Source organism: Schistocerca nitens, chromosome 3, assembly GCF_023898315.1.
Source record: "Schistocerca nitens isolate TAMUIC-IGC-003100 chromosome 3, iqSchNite1.1, whole genome shotgun sequence".
Classification (NCBI taxonomy): Eukaryota; Metazoa; Arthropoda; class Insecta; order Orthoptera; family Acrididae; genus Schistocerca; species Schistocerca nitens.
In genome coordinates, this window is record NC_064616.1 from 691536928 (window position 1) to 691559266 (window position 22339).

A 22339-nucleotide genomic window follows, 5' to 3' on the forward strand; every position below is an offset into this window, starting at 1 on the left:
TCCCATTATTGAAGAACATGGAGAGTGTGTACATAGCCCGCTATTGGCAACGAATCAGAAGAATTAAATTTTCACTCTGCAGTGGAGTGTGCGCTGATGTGAAACTTCCTGGCAGATTATAACTAACACTCGAACTTGGAACGTTTGCCTTTCGTGTGCAAGTGCTGTACCGACTGAGCTACACAAGCACGACTAACAACAAACCCTCACAGCTCTACTCCCGCCAGTACCTCATCTCCTACCTTCCAAACTTCACGTAAGTTCTCCTGTGAAGCTTGCATGACTGGCACTCGTGTAAGAGCGGATGTGTGAGTAGGGATCATGAGTCGTGCCTCAGTGTCGGTAGAGCACTTACCAGCGAAAGGTAAAGGTCCCAAGTTCGAGTCTCTGTCCAGCACACAGTTTCCATTTTGTCAGTAAGTTTCAACGAAACAGTAGGTTTCCACTGATTGTATGGATTTAAATCACACCACCACTGAATATGAAAGACATCAAGTAAGAGAATCATGTTTTCCGTGACTTAATATGGATGGGTCTACTTTCTACCCTACGTTTCTTCATAGTCCCGGTTCGCTGGCTATTGCCAAGATGCCTACATGTCACTTCGTAACATTCAGCGTACTTGTAACACACATATTTCATAATTTTCTGTCGTTCTCCTCTATGGCTTGTTCGTTCTACCGCCTGCTATAATGCACGACTAGGCGATCCAGTTAGCTTAGTAAGTTTTTCGCTGCTACATCTTCATCTATTGTGCCCACAAACGAATCATATATTTGCCATGTCTTGCAGATTTAGAGAATATACTTTCAAAGTCACTGTTTTCCATGTTCAGTTTTGGCTCCGGAACTGCTGTGCTCTCCTAAATCACATTTTTCACTTTATAATTTTCACTACATCTCTTTCACTTGATTATCTTCTCTATATTGATGGTTAAAGTAAGGAGCTGCATAAATACCCAATGTCAATTACTGTATAAAGAAAATTACCAAAAGGACTGATCACTTTTCCATTCACTAGCATCAGTTTAAGTATGAAAGCTCAAAATTTTGTAGAGATGACAACAACTTAGAATCTAATGTCCCATTAGCGTTAAGGTAGTGCAAAAATCGATTAAGCTGAATTTAAGGAATAAATCACAGTAATTTGGTTGAAAAACTATCCCGGCATTCGTCGGAAATGATTTAGATATACCATGGAAAAGCAAGGAAGGAAGATTACGCTTTAACGCCGCGTCGACGAGGATATCATTCAATACAGAGCACATATTCGGATTGGGAAGGAAATCGGTCGTGTCCTTTGCAGAGCAATCATCCCAAGATTGGCTTTCGGCTGAGTAGGTAAGGAGAAGGCAAGGAGAATGAATTGCTTTCTTTAAGAAACCATCCTGGTATTCGCCTAGAATGACCAACGGAATCAACGAGAAGCTTACACAGAACGGGGGATCTAACAAGGGAATGGTCCAGCCTGACAGTCGAAACCTACCCTGAAATTTTTCACACGGCAAGAATACACCAAAATAAATGCACTGTCAAAATTTTATTTGCTAAGGTGCACTGCAAGTATTTTTCAAGAAATGTTTAAGTTACTCATTTTTTCCGCACGAAGAACCACTTATAACAGCAGTTTGTAATCTTTCTTGCCTAGCGCTGAATCGGCGAATAAGCAGACGCAGCCGTGACAAGAGACTCGTATATACATGCGTATACACACGAAATTATAGCATTTAAACCGTACAAAAGTGTTTGAAATCATAGATTTTTTGAAAGATTGCAGTTCATATAGACAACTAAACTGTTGCAAATGTAATTGTTACACAAGTGACTAGCAGCGGAAAGAAAATCAAGGTAGTGTGTGATGTTACATTGCAGACGACTTGCGTCAATCGGGACTTTAATTTGTTGAGTTGCGATACTTTATAACGATTCCTATAGCATGGTTTTTATGATAGGTTTTTAATACTTTATTTTAGTCCCTAGCCTTCACAAAAACGTGAAGTGTCTATTGCATGAACAATTGCGTCAGAGAAACTATCACCTGAAATTCACTTGACAAATTACGATCGTGTTGCGCCGTGTTATCTGTTTACCGATGTGTCGCCGATCAATGCTAGGCCCCTGCCGTGTTGCGCGTGCGCTGTCTGCAACAACTGCGGTAAGGGTGTACATTTCTCCAGCCGCCTGTTGAGCTACGAATATGACAGTTTTCAACATTTTTAAAATACCTGTAGCGTGTCTTATCAGTTAAAATTTTGACATCGTGTTTTTTTTTCGGTGTATACTTCCTGTATAATTTCAGGGCAAGTTTCGACATGTCGGAACGGACCGTTCTCTTGTAAGAGTCGATCTCCGTTCATTGAAAATTGCATGGCTTAGGCATAGTGTCACTATGCGTGCTTCATATCGTTACAATGCAAGTAAATCTCGAATAATGTGGATCTTATTTTCAGCTAATTCCGTTAGTTTTCAGAGAATTTATGAAGACAGATGATTAGGTGAACATATTTGTAGAGGTTCTTGTGTAAATTTCGCATCTGATAATTGCTTATGGAGCTTAACTAGGCGTAAATGTGTTGTTATAAGGGTCTTCAATGTCGCTTTGACTCGCGAGACAGTTAATTTCTCACTGTTCCTGCGCCACCGAAACTGAATGTCGTTCCTGCCTGCAAGCACTCAGATAACGCCTGATACGAACAAGAGATCAGATTTCTATCTACTTAACAGACCACTGGTTCGTCAGCTGCTAAAAACGACTGGGGGCAGTCACATTCATTAAATGTCTCAGAATATTCGTTCAGAGTGACTTAAAGTGGAACGGTCACATAAAACTAACAGTAGGTAAGGCAGAGCCAACATTTGGAGTCATTGGAAGAATCCTCAGGAAGTGTCCACCCGCGAAAGAAGTAGGTCACAAAACTCTCGTTCGACTGATAATTTAGTATTGCTCGTCCGTCTCGGATTCTTACCAAATAGGTTTGATAGTGGCGACAAAGAAGATATAAAGAAGAAAAGCGCGTATCGTCACAGTTTCGTTTAGTAAGCGCGAAAGTGCAACAGAGATGCTCATCTAGCAACCGAGGCATACGCTGCACGAAAGGCGTTGTGCCTCACGATGTGGTTTACTGTCAAAATTCCGAGAGCATACATTCCTGGAAGACTCATCCAATAAATTGCTACCTCTTACGTGCATCTTCCGAAACTAACGTAAAATTACATGGTCCACTCGCATTAATGTTACCACCTGTCAAAAGCTTGACTAACAACCTTTTGCAGCAGGAATGCGCAGGAAGAGAGTCACTGAGATTCCGAAAAGTACCGACAGGGATATGGAGCCACTCTGACTCTAGCGGTGTGGCCAGATGCGCTAGGGGCAAAGGATTCATGACACGAACAGCCCGATCGAAGTGGTGTCTCAGATTCTCGATTGTGTTTAAATCCGGGAAGCACGGTAAACTCACCCTGGAGCTCTTTGGACCACACATGTACACAGCGAGGTATGTGACAAATTGCAATGTCCTGCTAACAGAAGCCACCGTGCCGAGGAAAACAAACTGCATGTTGAGGTGGATACGGTCCACAAGGATAGAGATATACTTTTGTTGATCCATTGTGCCTTTCAGAATGACGAGATAACTCAGGGAATGACACGAAAACATTCCCCAGATCATAACGCTGCCTCCTCCGGCCTGAACCCTTGTGACAATTGCTGTAGGATCATATATACCAACGGCCATCTGTCCGTTGGAACATAAAACATGATTCATCTGAAAAGAACTCAGTGGGCGTCCAGTTGCGTTAGTGGCGTCCAAATTCCACCCTTCGTCGCTGTTGAACAAGTTAGCAAGGCTGCATTAACGAGGCGCCTACTGCAGAGGCCCCCAGACACAGCAAAGTTCGCTGATCGGTCATTGAGGATACAGTGTTGGTAGCCTCTTGGTTCACCTGGCGATCAATTGCTCAATAGCTGCACTTGTATTCGCCCGTACACGTCTCTGCAGCCGTCATTCACCCTTATCAACCACAGACCGTTGTGTACGATAGTTGCCTCGGCGCCTGTTCTGGATAGCGCCATTTTGCCATGCACGGTATATTTTAACCACGGCGGCATGCGAACAGTTTACAAACTTAGCCGTCTCGAAAATGCTTCCAACCTTGATGCGAAAGCCAATGATCGTGTTCTTTTGGATGTTAGATAAATCACTCCGTTTCCGCATTACGACACAACTGCACTGTTTTCCGCATTCCCCTGACACGCTTTATGTACTCTCCACTGCTAGTGCTGCCACAGACCGTCTGTGAGTGCTTATCGCACGTTGACATCGAACACAGACGGTGGTCACATTAATGTGATTGAACCTGCAGAAAGAGACGAGGTCACACAAAGTATTGTGAACAATCATTATTTTTGCGCACTGTTCTCAGCTAGTACAAGAGAGGGGGAAGTGACAGTGGTTCACAAGGTGCCTCCCGCCACACTCCACTAGTTGATTGCTGAGTATCAACGCAAATGTAGATGTAGAAAGTGTGATCTTTTATGCCACCTTGGAACCTAGGATCGTGTTGAGCCTCTAAGTACTGAACCGCTAAGTGGTCGACCTCCATTTTTCTGTGTAGGCACTTTTTTCGGATGAAAATATGTCTCACCAAAAACGAAATGTTTAATAGGCTCAGTAGTCACGCGTTGGCCGATGACAATCCCCAGGTTATAGTAGAGAAGAATCATCAACAGCGATCTGTAGCGAACATACCGAGAGAGGTGGCGTTGTGGTAAAACAGTGGACTGAAGGAGACGGCTTTTCAAATCATCGTCTAGTCTCCTACATTTAGGTTCTCAGTGATTACCTTAAATCGCTTATGGTGAATCCCGAGATGGTTCCAATGAAAGGGCAGAGCCGATTTTCTTCCCTATCCTTCCACAGACCAAGCTTGTGCACCGTCTCTAATGACACTGTTGTCGACGGGACGTTAAATTTTAATCTTCCTTTTCCTTGCAGTGAACATATGGACGGGAATAGTCAGTGAATGGCTAACAGATACCTATCTGCTCAAGTCTACACTGTTTCTGAGGAACCATTCCCCATATTTTTGGAATATAACATAACACCTTGTAAAAGCTGGAAGATAAATAAAAATATTAGAATACTATGTCTGTTTAGATTTTTACTAATATAATTAAAAGAAACATGAACTCGATTTTTCTCATTTTCACTTTGAGCATTAGACTCACATTCTGCCCACTGTTCGCCCTATAAAAATGATATATTTACGCCTCTTCATCATTACTGGACGTTTATGTCATTATCTCGGAAACACACTATACATGTAACTCACATGTATGCAAATAACCTCCATGTCGTGTTCCGAAACAATTCTGTTATTGCATTGCTTACAGAACTTTCTTTTTTCACAATGCCTATTCCGAAACAATTCTATTATTACATAATTTACAGAATATTCTTATTTCCCATTCCTTCAACCGAAGTTTTAATACGTCTTTAGGCCCTGCTCTGGTGTCTTCTTAACTGTTTTCTGTTTTTCTACGGCTATGAAACAAGAAAAGAATGTCCAACAAACATGGGTTCTGAAATGCTTACCTTACGAGTTATGAGCACTTGTTCACTAGAAGAGATGTGTTTCCCAATAGTGAAGAGGAAAAGTTCTTATAGCTCTTAAAGTATGTACTTTAGAGCCCTTGTTAACTGGACTTTTTTTGTCCATGCTACCACCTCTCAAAATATGGAAACCAAAGAGCTTGCACTAGAAGAGATTTGTTTGCAGAATGCAGAAGTGTTCATAGCTCTTAAAGTATGCACTTTAGAGCCCATGTTTACTACACATTTTTTTCTTCTGTTGGTCCATACCACCACCCCTGAAAGCTTGTCGATGGACTTTTGGTCACCCTATTTGTCCTGTGGGACACGACTTTTGAATCATGCAGTATAATACCAATGGACAAAGGTTTGAAAATGGCATCCACAGAATATTCCTGTATAATAAATTTAGAAAAAATGAGAAAAATAAGTCTACTCATCTTGAAGTAAAAGAAATTAATAATTACAGATATTGCACAATCGATATCCTACACAACTGTTGTGCCAAAGTTTATTGAAGCGAGGAACTTCGGCAGTGGTTAAGGCAGAATGAACATGCTGTCAGTACTTTCTATACAATGTATCTCTTTAGCGAACCCAGTATTAGATGCCAAACACCACAAATAGCAATTAATGAATTTAAAGTAACAAACAGAGACCCCCTGTACAAGAATATGTTCTCAGATACCGAACAAATTTAAGAAACAAATAATTACCTACATTCCTCTTTCTATCAAGATGTGTTAAAGAAACAAACGGTAAGAAATCGTAGAAAGACAACACAGAAAGATGTGATGTGAAGGAACCACAAGTTATTGCAGAGTCTCATCCAAATTAGTCATCAACATCTTTGGCTGGTCTGGGTGCTCCTCTGTCATCAGCTACACTTGACGATCTTCAGGGTTCCACATATTCTAATATAAGCACGTTTCACGTCATACCCATTTAAAAAATCAAAAAGACGACCTCGAATGGAGGCCAAAAAGACTGTAGTTCCACGGCCATCACGTTTACTCCTTATAAATTCGAACTGGTAGAAGCTAAAAAAGTTACAAAAGCCAGGGAAGTTGGACAGCGAACACGAAATCAATCATCAACGGTGACGTAGATCAGCAGGGTGCCTTCAAGGAGAAGAAAGCAGCTCGTCAAAAAGCGTCTAAGTTTTGAGATAATTTTCAAACAATCGAGTGCTGAAGACGAGCGTGTCCTCTGGAAAATTTGAATTCGAGCTTTCCCCGGGAATTTCCTCATACAAAACGATGACGATTTTTGCTCAGAATGGACCTGTGTTGGCGGTGAATATAAGCTCTGAATATAAGTTTCTTGTAATAACTTTTAATTTTATTTTGTAAGAGTAAGATGTAAAAGGTGCAAAACAGTATAAAGTAAATATTACATAAAGAAATTTTCACTCTGCAGCGGAGAGTGCGCTGATATAAAACTTCCTGGCAGATTAAAACTGTGTGCCGGTCCGAGCCACGAAATCTGAACCTTTGCCTCTCGCAGGTTCGCAGGAGAGCTTCTTTGAAGTTTGGAAAGTAGGAGACGAGATACTGCCGGAAATAAAGCTGTGAGGAGGGGTTCTGAGTTGTGCTTGGGTAGCTCAGTCGGTAGAGCAGTTGCCGGTAAAAGAAAGATCCAGAGTTCGAATCTCGGTCCGACGTACAGCTTTAGTCTGCCAGGAAGTTTAAATATTACGTGCTTGTAAAACATTATTCCTTACTGTTTTATATTTTTTAAAATCAGAAACAATATCTGGGTCAGCTTTGGGCCTTTAGAAATGTCCTTTTCAACTATTTTCATTTTTTCAGTGGGTAATTAGACTACTTTCTTTTCCATGTGTGCATTATACACTATTTTAGTATTATCGCAATTAGTATTCACATCAACATTCAAACTTGATCTATTACGCTCCTCCTAAAGGAGTTTATCTGCACTAGAGGCAAACAGTACAATTTTATCGCCAAAACGAAGGTAGTTTAAATATACTAACGAGTCACAAAACATTATGACCACCACAAGATTAAATACCGCCTGCCGCGTGCGCTATAAGGAAAGTATACAGGATAGTCAGGAACATCTGAGAAGCATGTAAGGGCGTTTCAGGAGAGGTTGTGCTGAGAAATAATTTTTAAGGAAAAAATTCGGTATGTTGCGTTGTTTCCTAGTTATTTAGCATCGAAGTTTGACAATCAGGTCGCTGCGCGCAAAAATTCAAGCACCTGCACGCGATAAATGCGGTAATGCACAGACATCTGCGGGTCCCTGAGTTGAAATGCTCATTACGAGTTAAATTGTGTCTTCGGAAGTGATAAATTTAAGGAAGGTGAGGAAATGTTACGTTTGTTTTGTTTGAGGAAACCAAACGAAGAGCACGTTTGGCGACACCGCCTCTGGCAGGCTGCTTGAATTTGTGCACACGACTACCTGACTAAAGTCGATGCTAAATTACTTGGGAACAGCGAAACGTGTCGAATTTTATTATTTCTTAGCACAATCTCATCTGCAACACCCTAGCTTTTCAGACTGTTTCTGATCACCCTGTATATAGGGAGCAGGGACATATGGAGAATCTTTCTAATGAGCAGCAAATGAAAAAAAAAAACTGACAAAAGCGACTCTGACAAAGGAAAGATTCATATTTAAAGTACAGCAGTCACTCGCAAAATATCGTAACTTATTGCAGATCTAGATTTCGACTACAACAGAGTCATCATCAGTGCATTACCAGAGGAGTCATACGGGTAACAAAGAACATGACAGAGCATGAACTTGTTACAAACGACACTAGCCTTTACATATCAGAAACAAAAACGTTTTGCTTCTGCCATATAAAGGCCATAGCGGCCGTCACGAAAATAGGCATCTTGAGGTCATCTCACCGTCTTACAGCATTGCCAGTTAGCGATAATTTCAAGTGTTAGTAAAAATTCCGAAAAATATTAGAGATCTCTATTTTTAGTCTGCAGTATGACGCAGCACTTTCCCAACGAAAATTTTTGCCAGCTGCTACGAAAAAAAAAAAAAAAAACCAACTGTGGCGTCGCAACTAGTGCGCGATCGCCCATTTGTCTATTAAAAGCTTTACTTCAGAATGTATGTGGGCTGCAATGTAAGCCAGTAGAGTATTATACGGTCAGTAACGGACGAGTTGTGTCCTGTAGACTGACGTCACGACCATCTGTTGCAGCTGCGCGTGTGAAAGCATTGGAGTAGCGCTGGCAGGCCACTTACATTGTACGAAACTAGAATTATTAATAAATAATAAAGGAATAACCTGAGGAACGTCATATTTGACGTACATTCTTCTGTTGTAAAAACAAACAATATGTCAAAGTCTGAGATCAAAAATAGTTGTATTTTGGAAGTTAGTAAAATTCCATAAAAAAACGTAATTTTCCGACAGTCAAGAATTTAAATAAATACAGTGATGTAATAGTTCACCTTCAGTGACTATGTACGATAATCTGAAAAAACTTTCAGTGTTCATATACAAATTTGGAAAGTTTTTAGTTTCAGAAAACCTCTGTGACTTTTCTATAATAATAATTTCAAGAATTCTAAGTAAATATGTGTATTGTGTGTTAGGGTGCATGTGAATGAGAATGCGTGCGTGAGAGTATGTGGGACGTTCGGCATTGTTAAAAATCATTCATGTAATTCTCTACAGGAACTGGCAAGTGTTCCAACTCTGTAACGTGGGAACGAATCCTTTAGTGGTTCCCCTACTAGTGAATGTCGGATGTCCAAGAATGTATGCTTATGTATAAGACAGCCAGAACATTCGCGACTGCATAATAAATTTCCAGATATAGAGCAAAGATTATAGTTCATTTTGTTTTGTTTATTTAATTAGAGAGTTTTGTGTTACTAAATTTGATGACGTCAATGAGCCTAGAGAAGTTGTTGGTGATTGCTAGATTTTGGCGCGAGCCGCGCCTTAGAAGTGAGCTCTCATCGGTCGTAAGTGCTGACAGCTAATGAGAAGCGAGACGGTTGGCCGCCTAGCGAGGAGATATAGTTTTGAGTGTGGGAGAGGGAGAAGAGAGTCGCGAGCTAGCTTTGATTGGAGGCGGTTATGCTGGATGTGACTTTTCGCATTATGTGTAAGATGAAGTCTTGGGATGACTTCCGCGTTATGGTCCAGTGTTAATGGTATCTGGTAGTGACTAGCAACTGTTTATGAAAACTTTAGTGTGTTGTGATAATTCGTTCCGACGAAAATCGCGAGTGAACTTTGAATTATATAGTGTGGCGGTACTGAGTGTATTCTTACTGAGTATTTTATGGCGAGCATAAACTTTTACTAAAGACAACCACTGAATATCGTGTGCAGAAGTAATTGGCCGATCATTGACTGTGTTACAAGTAATTGGTTTCGGAATTTGGGAAGGTAAAAGTTCTGGCTGTTTTAGGTATGGTGATAACTGTGAGCAATTTTACTTATATCGGCCTCCGGCGTGTAGCTATGAGGTTACAGTTTCCTCAACACTACTTTTCTGTGATCTCGTAAGTAGCTGCAGTCAGGAGTTTTACGTGCGAAGATCTACCGCTGTAAAAGAGGTAGGTGAACAAAAATTATAAAAGAAATTGCATTACCGCAGCAACGTATAATCCGTCGCAATTGGTGCATCGCACGCACGCACGTAAAAAATCCGTCGCACCAACGTTACAAGAAATTTTGAAGAAAAATAATTTTTACTTCATCCTGTGGATGAAACGTAACTACTGACACAACTGGTCTGAAAAAAAAAATGAAGATTCTGAAAGTTTATAGACGCATGTAATACATATTTTATCGTAAAAACGTAAAAATATTCCGAGATAAAAAGTAAAATACCGTCGAAAAATGTCGTCACTGATGAATTTGCTTTCTGTTCGACGTTGTAAAAACTTCCAGAAAGAAAGCTGTTCAGAAAAAAATTTATTTTGGCAACATCTTGGACGTTATTATTGTATGAACGCATTTTACTTACAAGAGGCTCACACGGTACTTGCATGCCGTAGCCAGGATTTTTGTTCCGACGGCTCGCCTAGGTAGGAGCGAGAATATTCCCTACCTCCAGAAAATGTTTTGTTTGCAGGTCTTACTGACGCTTCGTCACTGTACCCATCACCCAAATCGCCGATAAACCCTATACAAATGTATCTGTAGGTACTTTCAGGCCACTAATTCCACTGAGGTCTAGCAAATATATTTGTGTGTATGGTTTTGTGAAACGAAAGACTCATACAAATATACTACAAGATTCTTGTCTTCAGCAAACAATAAGTGCACTGCATAGAAAACTCCGTTCTTGCAGCTGCAATGTCTCTGCATTCCATTAAAAATTTTTTGTCCGCTATTGCACTTTCTGAATAAAAAACCAAGTGAGTGGAAAAGACGATGAATTGAGGTCTCTGAGCGAGATAATTAATTTTTTGACCTGATCAACCAGTATTTTTCTAGTCGTCGGATACGCTCTTTCGGTCGTGGTATCTAAGTACAGTTCTCCACACAAATTTTTTGTCAAGATCGTCAATTGCTGAAGATTTCCGTTTTCTTCTAGAATCAAGACACATTCTTGCATCTAGAGATTCTCACGACGTAACTGCACTCTTAATATGGAATACAGTCGATTCCGAAACGCCACAAAGTTTTGTTGCCATTTTATGAACTTAAGCAAAGTTTGTGTTGTTCCTTGTTTTTTCACTGTTAGCCAAATCAGTAAAAAACTTCAGTATATTTGATACAACAATTTTAGATTGTTTTAGAATGTCTTTTCGCCCTCGACGCAGCCCCTTGCTTCTGAGTTTTGCTCACTACCACACACACGTCAGTGCACCGTCCCACGGAAAACCGAAACCACACGTGAACCTACGATACTGGACGGAAACACCGAACATTCAGCTGGCGGCACAGACCTGCACTGACAACAGTATAGCAACAAAGCTAAGGCGGGCAAATAACAGCGCTTAGCAACTGTGCACTGCAGGGAGCGGGTGTGACCTTGAGGCGTCTTAATTTCGTGACGGCCACTCTAGTGTCATTTGTCACAATTTTATGCTGCTTCCGGAAGGTTTTTGTAGTTGGATGCTTTGCTGTGGTGCGTCTGGTCACGATATATGGCCTTGCGGGCTTTCAAATAAAATGATGTGGTATGATGGCCCTCAACTACATACCCTCCGACTCAGAGTTGAAATATTGAAAGTTTTGGTTGGTTTCGTTGTCTAGGGATACGTAGTTGCCGCATCACAAGCCAAATACTGCTGAGTCTACAGTATACAATATGAATATACACAAGAATCTAATGGTCGAAGATTGCTATCACTCGGCAACTGCGAATTTTGAACGTAACATAATCATTTATACATGAAAAATTGTAATTAAATAAATTCTGCAGGTACTATTTTAACGACTTTAAACCATGAGTACGATAGCAGAAGTATCTTTAAGAATGCCCTTTATTACTGTAAAACACTTATTGGTGTCGATAGTCCAGCAAGTAAATAAAATATAAGTTGAATAACAGGGAAACAGTAGATTCCTACTTCATGTAGTTAAGAGCAACAACATAGCTCGCGAGATATTCACTTCTAAACGCATACTACATCTTCACTGCAGAAGCCACGAAAACCTCACAAGTTCACAAGTCGGCACTACGAAATATTTCTATCTCTCGCGACCACGTGCAAACTGCTCCACTCTCCAAGTCTTCCCCGCGACTGTGCGTCCGTTGCGCCATACTGCCCAGGACTCTCCGTTCAGCACCTCTCGTGTCCTGTCGCGTACTCCCCCACTTCCATGCAGTCTCCCCATTAACGAGCGCTAAGATTGGCTAGAGCGCTCCCGCCATTTCTTCAAGCCAACGCACACTCACAAAAATAATGAAACACATTCGAAATACTGGATTTACATTTAAATAACTTTAAATTAAATAAATATTCCTATGGCTAGACCATAAACACGCTCTAACACACATTATTAAATACATAAACAAATTAAATATACATATGTCAAAGGAATAGAACACTAGTAAGCCAGTAGCCTAATGTCTCTGTGCTTTCTAAGACACAGTAAATAATTGACCAATTTCTTCATGAATAGTGTATATCGGATATAAACAAAGACATAGATGAATAAATACACACTCCTGGAAATTGAAATAAGAACACCGTGAATTCATTGTCACAGGAAGGGGAAACTTTATTGACACATTCCTGGGGTCAGATACATCACATGATCACACTGACAGAACCACAGGCACATAGACACAGGCAACAGAGCATGCACAATGTCGGCACTAGTACAGTGTATATCCACCTTTCGCAGCAATGCAGGCTGCTATTCTCCCATGGAGACGATTGTAGAGATGCTGGATGTAGTCCTGTGGAACGGCTTGCCATGCCATTTCCACCTGGCGCCTCAGTTGGACCAGCGTTCGTGCTAGACGTGCAGACCGCGTGAGACGACGCTTCATCCAGTCCCAAACATGCTCAATGGGGGACAGATCCGGAGATCTTGCTGGCCAGGGTAGTTGACTTACTCCTTCTAGAGCACGTTGGGTGGCACGGGATACATGCGGACGTGCATTGTCCTGTTGGAACAGCAAGTTCCCTTGCCGGTCTAGGAATGGTAGAACGATGGGTTCGATGACGGTTTGGATGTACCGTGCACTATTCAGTGTCCCCTCGACGATCACCAGTGGTGTACGGCCAGTGTAGGAGATCGCTCCCCACACCATGATGCCGGGTGTTGGCCCTGTGTGCCTCGGTCGTATGCAGTCCTGATTGTGGCGCTCACCTGCACGGCGCCAAACACGCATACGACCATCATTGGCACCAAGGCAGAAGCGACTCTCATCGCTGAAGACGACACGTCTCCATTCGTCCCTCCATTCACGCCTGTCGCGACACCACTGGAGGCGGGCTGCACGATGTTGGGGCGTGAGCGGAAGACGGCCTAACGGTGTGCGGGACCGTAGCCCAGCTTCATGGAGACGGTTGCGAATGGTCCTCGCCGATACCCCGTGTCCCTAATTTGCTGGGAAGTGGCGGTGCGGTCCCCTACGGCACTGCGTAGGATCCTACGGTCTTGGCGTGCATCCGTGCGTCGCTGCGGTCCGGTCCCAGGTCGACGGGCACGTGCACCTTCCGCCGACCACTGGCGACAACATCGATGTACTGTGGAGACCTCACGCCCCACGTGTTGAGCAATTCGGCGGTACGTCCACCCGGCCTCCCGCATGCCCACTATACGCCCTCGCTCAAAGTCCGTCAACTGCACATACGGTTCACGTCCACGCTGTCGCGGCATGCTACCAGTGTTAAAGACTGCGATGGAGTTCCGTATGCCACGGCAAACTGGCTGACACTGACGGCGGCGGTGCACAAATGCTGCGCAGCTAGCGCCATTCGACGGCCAACACCGCGGTTCCTGGTGTGTCCGCTGTGCCGTGCGTGTGATCATTGCTTGTACAGCCCTCTCGCAGTGTCCGGAGCAAGTATGGTGGGTCTGACACACCGGTGTCAATGTGTTCTTTTTTCCATTTCCAGGAGTGTATTTATAAGCATGCTGCTACCGTTTTTTCGTGTAACTGTGGAGTACTTATGGCCTGACGCGATCGATAGTAATCGGCCACTTTGATCTCCAATAACTCATGTACTATTCAAGTTACATGCCTGTAATTTATACTAATTTAGGTTTTCACTAACAGCTTTCTAAAGACATGTCGATCGACAAAATCGGATGAACCGTTTAGATGTTGGAAATTCGTTGCTGGGTGTTAATTGTATAATTTATCGTCAGATACTAATCTTTAAACTAATAAAGATACTGAAAATCTTATTACACCATCAGAATCGTCGTGCAAATAATGGTAGTGTTCATGTTTCTTTTTGAGGAATCATGATTAATCTGGTTACTATTAATTTCTAGTCTATACGAACTGTGAAATGTGTGCCATTAAGGTTTCACAAAGTCCACCATCTTTGGCACTCCCGGCGTGTCTCCTACATCGACACAGTGTCGCCAAGGAATTCCCAGCCGCGCGGTCGATGGACCACGTGGTCCGGCCGTTGTGCAGCATCACGCGGTTGCCAACGAGCCGAGGCTTGCCGAACAGCCCGAGCGGTGGCCGCCAACTCTGAACTTAAAATATTTCCAGGGCGCCACAACTCCCCCGTTACCTCACAGCCTCTTCTTGGTCGTCTCTCGGCCGTGTGGCTGATATTTTAGCTGTCAGCAAGTTCAACTTGTACCACAGCTCCACAGTCTATATAACGTTGTAAACTGGTGTATTACCAAATACTTTCCTATGCTGGTCTGTAAAATTTTGTCTAATGGCACACTCCTAGAGGATGTGGTTCGAGGGCCGCTTGCCCCACATTCATAAGTTTTTGCTAAGTACGGTAGCTGATTTCTGGACCATGTCCCGACAGTTAGTGTATAGCTCCTACAGTCGGCAGGAAATATGATATTCTTGACCTTTTTTGTGTTAGGGAGGGTCTCGTATGTCTTCCTCGCTCTTTCTGTCCTGTACCAGATTTCGTACCATTCCCTATTAAAACATGCCTTTATTTCCTTATTCGAATGGATCTTGCGCCCACTATCCTCTTTGCCTGATCATATTCGTATATACATAGAGCAGTCTGTTCAAATGGCTCTGAGCACTATGGGACTCAACTGCTGTGGTCATTAGTCCCCTAGAACTTAGAACTACTTAAACCTAACTAACCTAAGGACATCACACACATCCATGCCCGAGGCAGGATTCGAACCTGCGACCGTAGCAGTCGCACGGTTCCAGACTGCGCGCCTAGAACCGCGAGACCACCGCGGCCGGTAGAGCAGTCTGTGATCGACAGTCTGTAAACGTAGGAATGTTCATCAAAAGCGACCGGTACAGAAGTGAGGCTGTGCCAATGGATGGCCTTTTCGCCAGCTCGGATGGCATGGGACAGCACCTCAGCCAATGCTTTGGTTCATTAATTTAAGTTTTTATTATTACTGCAGGCGGCACATCACTGTGCAGGAACAACCGTGGCGGCCCAGTCGACCCAAGCCGAATATACTTACTAGCAACTATGCTGTAAGCATACGAACTATCTCACGACCTTGAAGGAAATGTAGCCCGTAACTGCATGAAATAACAGAATACTAGCTATCTTTTTTTTAAAAAAAAAATCTTACTGTATATGAAAATCTCATTCTGTCTGTGCAGTTAATTCTGCTAATTTTGTAGTGTTTTGCAGAATTGTGATTAGTAAGCACGCAGTGGTACCATTCACGGCTCCTGACACAAATCACAATTTGCAGGGACGTGGGAGCCATAACCCCGCCACTGGCCCAGCATCGGACAGAACGAGCTTCGTTCACGGAGGCCTGGAGGGAGGCTACACCTTCATCGATTCTTCGTACCCGCGCAGACCTGGAGACGTAGCACGACTCACCAGCATGGAATTGCAGGAGACAGGTGAGCTACTGCCCAGGAAAGTGAAGCCACAAATTTCTCAGGTACGTCGGCACCTCGGCACAGTATCCCATATAAAATGAAATATCCATTACCGAGAACTAAGCAAAAGAAATAATTTTTTTTGAGTGGTTGACTTGTCTGCCCCGATAGCTGAATGGTCAGCACCAAGGGGCCCGGGTTCGATTCCCGGCTGGGTCGGAGATTTTCTCCGCTCAGGGACTGGGTGTTGTGTTGTCCTCATTATCATTTCATCATCACCGGTGGAAGGCAACGGGAAACCACCACTGGAATGACTTCCCTAGACGCTCATGCGGTGGACCTCTCTGACGAGGCTTCCCCCATGACAAGACCTGCCGTAAGGCAGAACATTAAGTTTTTTTTTTGCACTTGGCCTGCGTTAGGTGATATATCACACACACAACGTTTACGTGGAGAGCCCATTTACACAAATCCACTCTCGTAGCCACAACGACTCTTGTTCTCAGTATGTAGTCAGGGAGGTACGATCAGTCACCGTTGATCAGCGCATGGCTTGCTTCATTGTTTGATGCAGACTTACAGTTGACCATGTACTTACAGATCTGTCTAATAATGTTCCTCAATGGAAATTTAACCGAGATATATTTATTATTTATAATATTTTGGTTGGTTTCACTCCTTTAGAATGACGAGTGACTTGTTCAGTACGTCTTCGTTCTTCCCAGTATCTCCCCATTCTCTCATTCCTCCTGATCATCTCTCTTTCCGTGCTCCTAGTATCACTCCACCTGTAATTTTCCACCGTTTCCCTGCACTGCTGTGCATGGATTTTTTTCCCTTCATTGCAAGTGTTTTGCAACCTTCCATGACTATTTTCATCCAACTGTTCCCTGTCAAGCCTGTAGTGTTCCATATATTCTTCATCAACATGTTGTCGTCCATCTTCATGATATGCTCAGCAACTCTTAACCTTCTCTTCCGTATCATGTTTTAAACTGATTCTGTACGCTCATCTAGTTACTGTCTTGATCTGACTGAAATACGTTGTTAATGATAATGAAGATGATAACAAAATTTCTCTAGCTGATGTTGTGCAATGTACAGAAATGCAAAATTACTGGCATTCTCTGTTTCAATCTAGAAATTCTTTTCTGCGAAAGTTAGTAATTTTAAAATTGCGTTATGTTCATACATTTGCCCGCTGGGAACAATTAAGAGTGTTAGATCCTGACAGCGCCAGCATACCTTGGAATTTCCAACGCCGCACAGATGGAGCATTGCATATGTGTGTGTGTGTGTGTGTGTGTGTGTGTGTGCTATTAATGGACAGATCAAGAGGAAACAAACTGAACTCGTCACTGTGGTGTGAAAACTTTACGTACTTCAAAAATTCTCAGCATATCTGTTGCTTGAATTGCTGGTTTACCACGCACTGTTTGGGACAAGCCAGTAAGTACTACAAATAGCCATGTTTGAGGTGACATACTCTTGCCTTCCTCTGCCGTAAGAGACGACCTATGTTGACAATTATAAGGAGACCCACTGTTTGAGTACTGAATCTGAACCACAAAGCAAATTGATGCTTTTCATATTCACGAAGTGGGATCAAATCATGGACCTTTGGACCGGGCAAGATGATGCAGTGGCTAGTCACTGGACTCGTTATGGGGAGCACGCAACTCAAATCACCCTCTGGCCATCCACATTTGGTTTTCCTGATTTTCCAAAAATTCTTGAGGCGAATTCCGCGAAAGTTCCTTTGAAATAGCATGTCTGATTTTCTTCCCCACCTTTCCCCAATCCGAGCATATAATCTGTCTCTTATGAACTCGTCGTGGAGACGACTTTAAACCTAATCTTTCTTCCTTCTCATGGACCTTTAGATTTAACAATTACCATGTAACCACTACAACACACATGACGTGAAAGTAGTAATCTTCAGAACATGAACAATTTGAATTGTTAAACGAAACAAAAAGCATTATAAGCGGTCGGATTGGCTTTGCCTGTAGATCTTTGCTTTTAAGGAAACATCAAATTTCTCACGTTTTCTCGGCGTGAGTGATTAATGGCGTTCTTCCGGGTGTTCAGTCGAGTTGTGGTTTCCATTTAATGCACAGCATTTCGACGACCGACACTCGTCTTCTATAGGTGCTGTGAGTAAAAGCAACAGCACAACTTCTAACACGTGCAGAGGATGACTGGGTCGGTCCTTGAAATGCAATGAGTTGACAAAAGTCATGGCATAGCGATATGCACATATACAGCTGGCGGTAGTATAGCGAACACAAGGTATAAAAGGAAAGCGCATTGGCGGAGTTGCCATTTGTACGCAGGTGACGTATGTAAAAATGTTTCCTACTTGCTTATAGCCGCCTGACAGGAATCAAAAGAATTTGAATACGGGATACTAGATGGAGCTAGAGGCATGGGACATTCCATTTCGGAAATCATTAGAGAATTCAGTATTCCGAGATCCACAGTGTCAAGAGTGTGCCGGTAGTACCAGATTTCAAGCATTACCTCTCACCACGGACATCGTAGTGGCCGACGGCCTTCACTTAACGACGGAGAGCAGAGTTTGCGTAGATGTGTCAGGGCTACCAGACAAGCAACACTGCATGAAATAACCGTATAAACCAATGTGCACGTACGACGAACGTATGCCTTAGGAAAGTGCGGCGAAATTTGTCATTAATGGGCTATGACAGCAGATGACCGGCGCTAGGGCCTTTGCTAACAGCATGACATCGCCTGAAGTGCCCCTCCTAGGTTCATGACCATATCGATTGGACCCTAGACGACTGGAAAACCTGGGCATGGTCAGATGAGTCCCGATTTCGGTTGGTAAGAACTGATGGTAGGGTCAGCGTATGGCGCAGACGTCCCAAAGCCATAGACCCAAGTCGTCAACAAGGCACCGTGCAAGCTGGTGGTGGGTCCATAGTAGTGTGGGCTGCGTTTACATGGAACGTACCGATCATTGCCTGGAAATGGTTATGTTCGTCTACTTGGAGACCGTTTTCAGCCATTCATGGACTTCACGTTCCCAGACGACGGAATTTTTATGGATGACAGTGGGCCGCGCGGGATTAGCCGAGCGGTCTCAGGCGCTGCAGTCATGGACTGTGCGGCTGGTCTCGGCGGAGGTTCGAGTCCTCCCTCGGGCATGGGTGTGTATGTTTGTCCTTAGTATAATTTACGTTAAGTAGTGTGTAAGCTTAGGGACTGATGACCTTAGCAGTTAAGTCCCATAAGATTTCACACACATTTGATTTTTTGATGACAGTGGACCGTGTCACCGGGCCGCAGCTGTTCGCGTTTGGTTTGAAGAACATTCTGGATAGTTCGAGCGAACGATTTGGCCACCCAGATGACGCGCCTTTAATTTCATCGAACATTTATGGGACACAATCGAGAGGTCAATTTGTGCACAAAGTCCTGCATCGGCAACACGTTCGCAATTGTGGACCACTATAGAGGCAGCGCGGCTCTATATTTCTGCAGAGGACTTCCACGGAATGGTTGAGTCCATGCCAAGTCGAGTTCCTGCACTACGGCGGGCAAAAGGAGATCCGACACGATATTTGCAGGTCTCTCATGACTTTCGTCACCTCAGGGTATTCTGCATAAAATGGAAACAACAACTCGATTAAACGCCCGGAAGTAGAGTATTAAGCATTACATATCTTTTGTGTTTAAACTTGTACAGATCCTTATTGGCATAAAGCCTGCATGTTTGATAACAGGAACTTGGTGTATCGTTGTCTTCAGCCGGTTACATGATAACAGACATAACCATAGACGAAACTCTTCTAATTATTTTTATATTTTTGTCTTCTGTGTCACACAGGCCTGTAATTGTTTCTACGGTATGTTCTGTCCTCTGTAAAGGGGGTTGCTGATGACGGACGTTCGCGTAATCCTCGTCCGTCGCTAAAATTAACTGGTACAGACAGCAAGAAGGGGTGGCCATTACTTTATTGAAAATGGCATTCTTACGAAGGACGTGGATCACCGATTACACAGGCCTAATGCGTTTGAGTTTGTTACTATCATAGCCGAACTGATATGGTTATGACGTTTTCAACGCAGGAGAAGTTCGTTCCAATAATCTTTCTGGAATCGTGCCATTGTTGTTGTGGTCTTCAGTCCTGAGACTGGTTTGATGCAGCTCTCCATGCTACTCTATCCTGTGCAAGCTTCTTCATCTCCCAGTACCTACTGCAACCTACATCATTCTGAATCTGCTTAGTGTATTCATCTCTTGGTCTTCCTCTACGATTTTTACCCTCCACGCTGCCCTCCAATGCTAAATTTGTGATCCCTTGATGCCTCAAAACATGTCCTACCAACCGATCCCTTCTTCTAGTCAAGTTGTGCCACAAACTTCTCTTCTCCCCAATCCTATTCAATACCTCCTCATTAGTTACATGATCTACCCACCTTATCTTCAGCATTCTTCTGTAGCACCACATTTCGAAAGCTTCTATTCTCTTCTTGTCCAAACTAGTTATCGTCCATGTCTCACTTCCATACATGGCTACACTCCATACAAATACTTTCAGAAACGACTTCCTGACACCTAAATCTATACTCGATGTTAACAAATTTCTCTTCTTGAGAAACGCTTTCCTTGCCATTGCCAGTCTACATTTTATATCCTCTCTACTTCGACCATCATCGGTTATTTTACTCCCTAAATAGCAAAACTCCTTTACTACTTTAAGTGTCTCATTTCCTAATCTAATTCCCTCAGCATCACCCGACTTAATTCGACCACATTCCATTATCCTTGTTTTGCTTTTGTTGATGTTCATCTTATATCCTCCCTTCAAGACACCATCCATTCCGTTCAACTGCTCCTCCAAGTCCTTTGCTGTCTCTGACAGAATTACAATGTCATCGGCGAACCTCAAAGTTTTTACTTCTTCTCCATGAATTTTAATACCTACTCCGAATTTTTCTTTTGTTTCCTTTACTGCTTGCTCAATATACAGATTGAATAACATCGGGGAGAGGCTACAACCCTGTCTCACTCCTTTCCCAACCACTGCTTCCCTTTCATGCCCCTCGACTCTTATAACTGCCATCTGGTTTCTGTACAAATTGTAAATAGCCTTTCGCTCCCTGTATTTTACCCCTGCCACCTTCAGAATTTGAAAGAGAGTATTACAGTCAACATTGTCAAAAGCTTTCTCTAAGTCTACAAATGCTAGAAACGTAGGTTTGCCTTTTCTTAATCTTTCTTCCAAGATAAGTCGTAAGGTCAGTATTGCCTCACGTGTTCCAACATTTCTACGGAATCCAAACTGATCTTCCCCGAGGTCCGCTTCTACCAGTTTTTCCATTCGTCTGTAAAGAATTCGCGTTAGTATTTTGCAGCTGTGGCTTATTAAACTGATAGTTCGGTAATTTTCACATCTGTCAACACCTGCTTTCTTTGGGATTGGAATTATTATATTCTTCTTGAAGTCTGAGGGTATTTCGCCTGTCTCATACATCGTGCTCACCAGATGGTAGAGTTTTGTCAGGACTGGCTCTCCCGAGGCTATCAGTAGTTCTAATGGAATGTTGTCTACTCCCGGGGCCTTGTTTCGACTCAGGTCTTTCAGTGCTCTGTCAAACTCTTCACGCAGTATCTTATCTCCCATTTCGTCTTCATCTACATCCTCTTCCATTTCCATAATATTGTCCTCAAGTACATCTCCCTTGTATAAACCCTCTATATACTCCTTCCACCTTTCTGCCTTCCCTTCTTTGCTTAGAACTGGGTTGCCATCTGAGCTCTTGATATTCCTACAAGTGGTTCTCTTCTCTCCAAAGGTCTCTTTAATTTTCCTGTAGGCAGTATCTATCTTACCCCTAGTGAGACAAGCCTCTACATCCTTACATTTGTCCTCTAGCCATCCCTGCTTAGCCATTTTGCACTTCCTGTCGATTTCATTTTTGAGACGTTTGTATTCCTTTTTGCCTGCTTCATTTATGCATTTTTATATTTTCTCCTTTCATCAATTAAATTCAATATTTCTTCTGTTACCCAAGGATTTCTATTAGCCCTCGTCTTTTTACCTACTTGATCGTCTGCTGCCTTCACCACTTCATCCCTCAGAGCTACCCATTCTTCTTCTACTGTATTTCTTTCCCCCATTCCTGTCAATTGTTCCCTTATGCTCTCCCTGAAACTCTGTACAACCTCTGGATCTTTCAGTTTATCCAGGTCCCATCTCCTTAAATTCCCACCTTTTTGCAGTTTCTTCAGTTTCAATCTGCAGTTCATAACCAATAGATTGTGGTCAGAATCCACATCTGCCCC

The 22339-nt window shown here is 42.9% G+C and overlaps 1 protein-coding gene across 1 annotated transcript in view; it reads left to right on the plus strand.

Moving 5' to 3' along the window:
* LOC126249722 (MAM and LDL-receptor class A domain-containing protein 1-like) overlaps positions 1-22339 on the plus strand; it is a 426827-nt gene that overhangs the window by 234048 nt on the left and 170440 nt on the right. The window contains exon 8 of the mRNA XM_049951403.1: positions 15888-16044. Coding sequence (XP_049807360.1) covers positions 15888-16044 — 157 coding nt within the window. The remainder of the gene's footprint in view (positions 1-15887; positions 16045-22339) is intronic.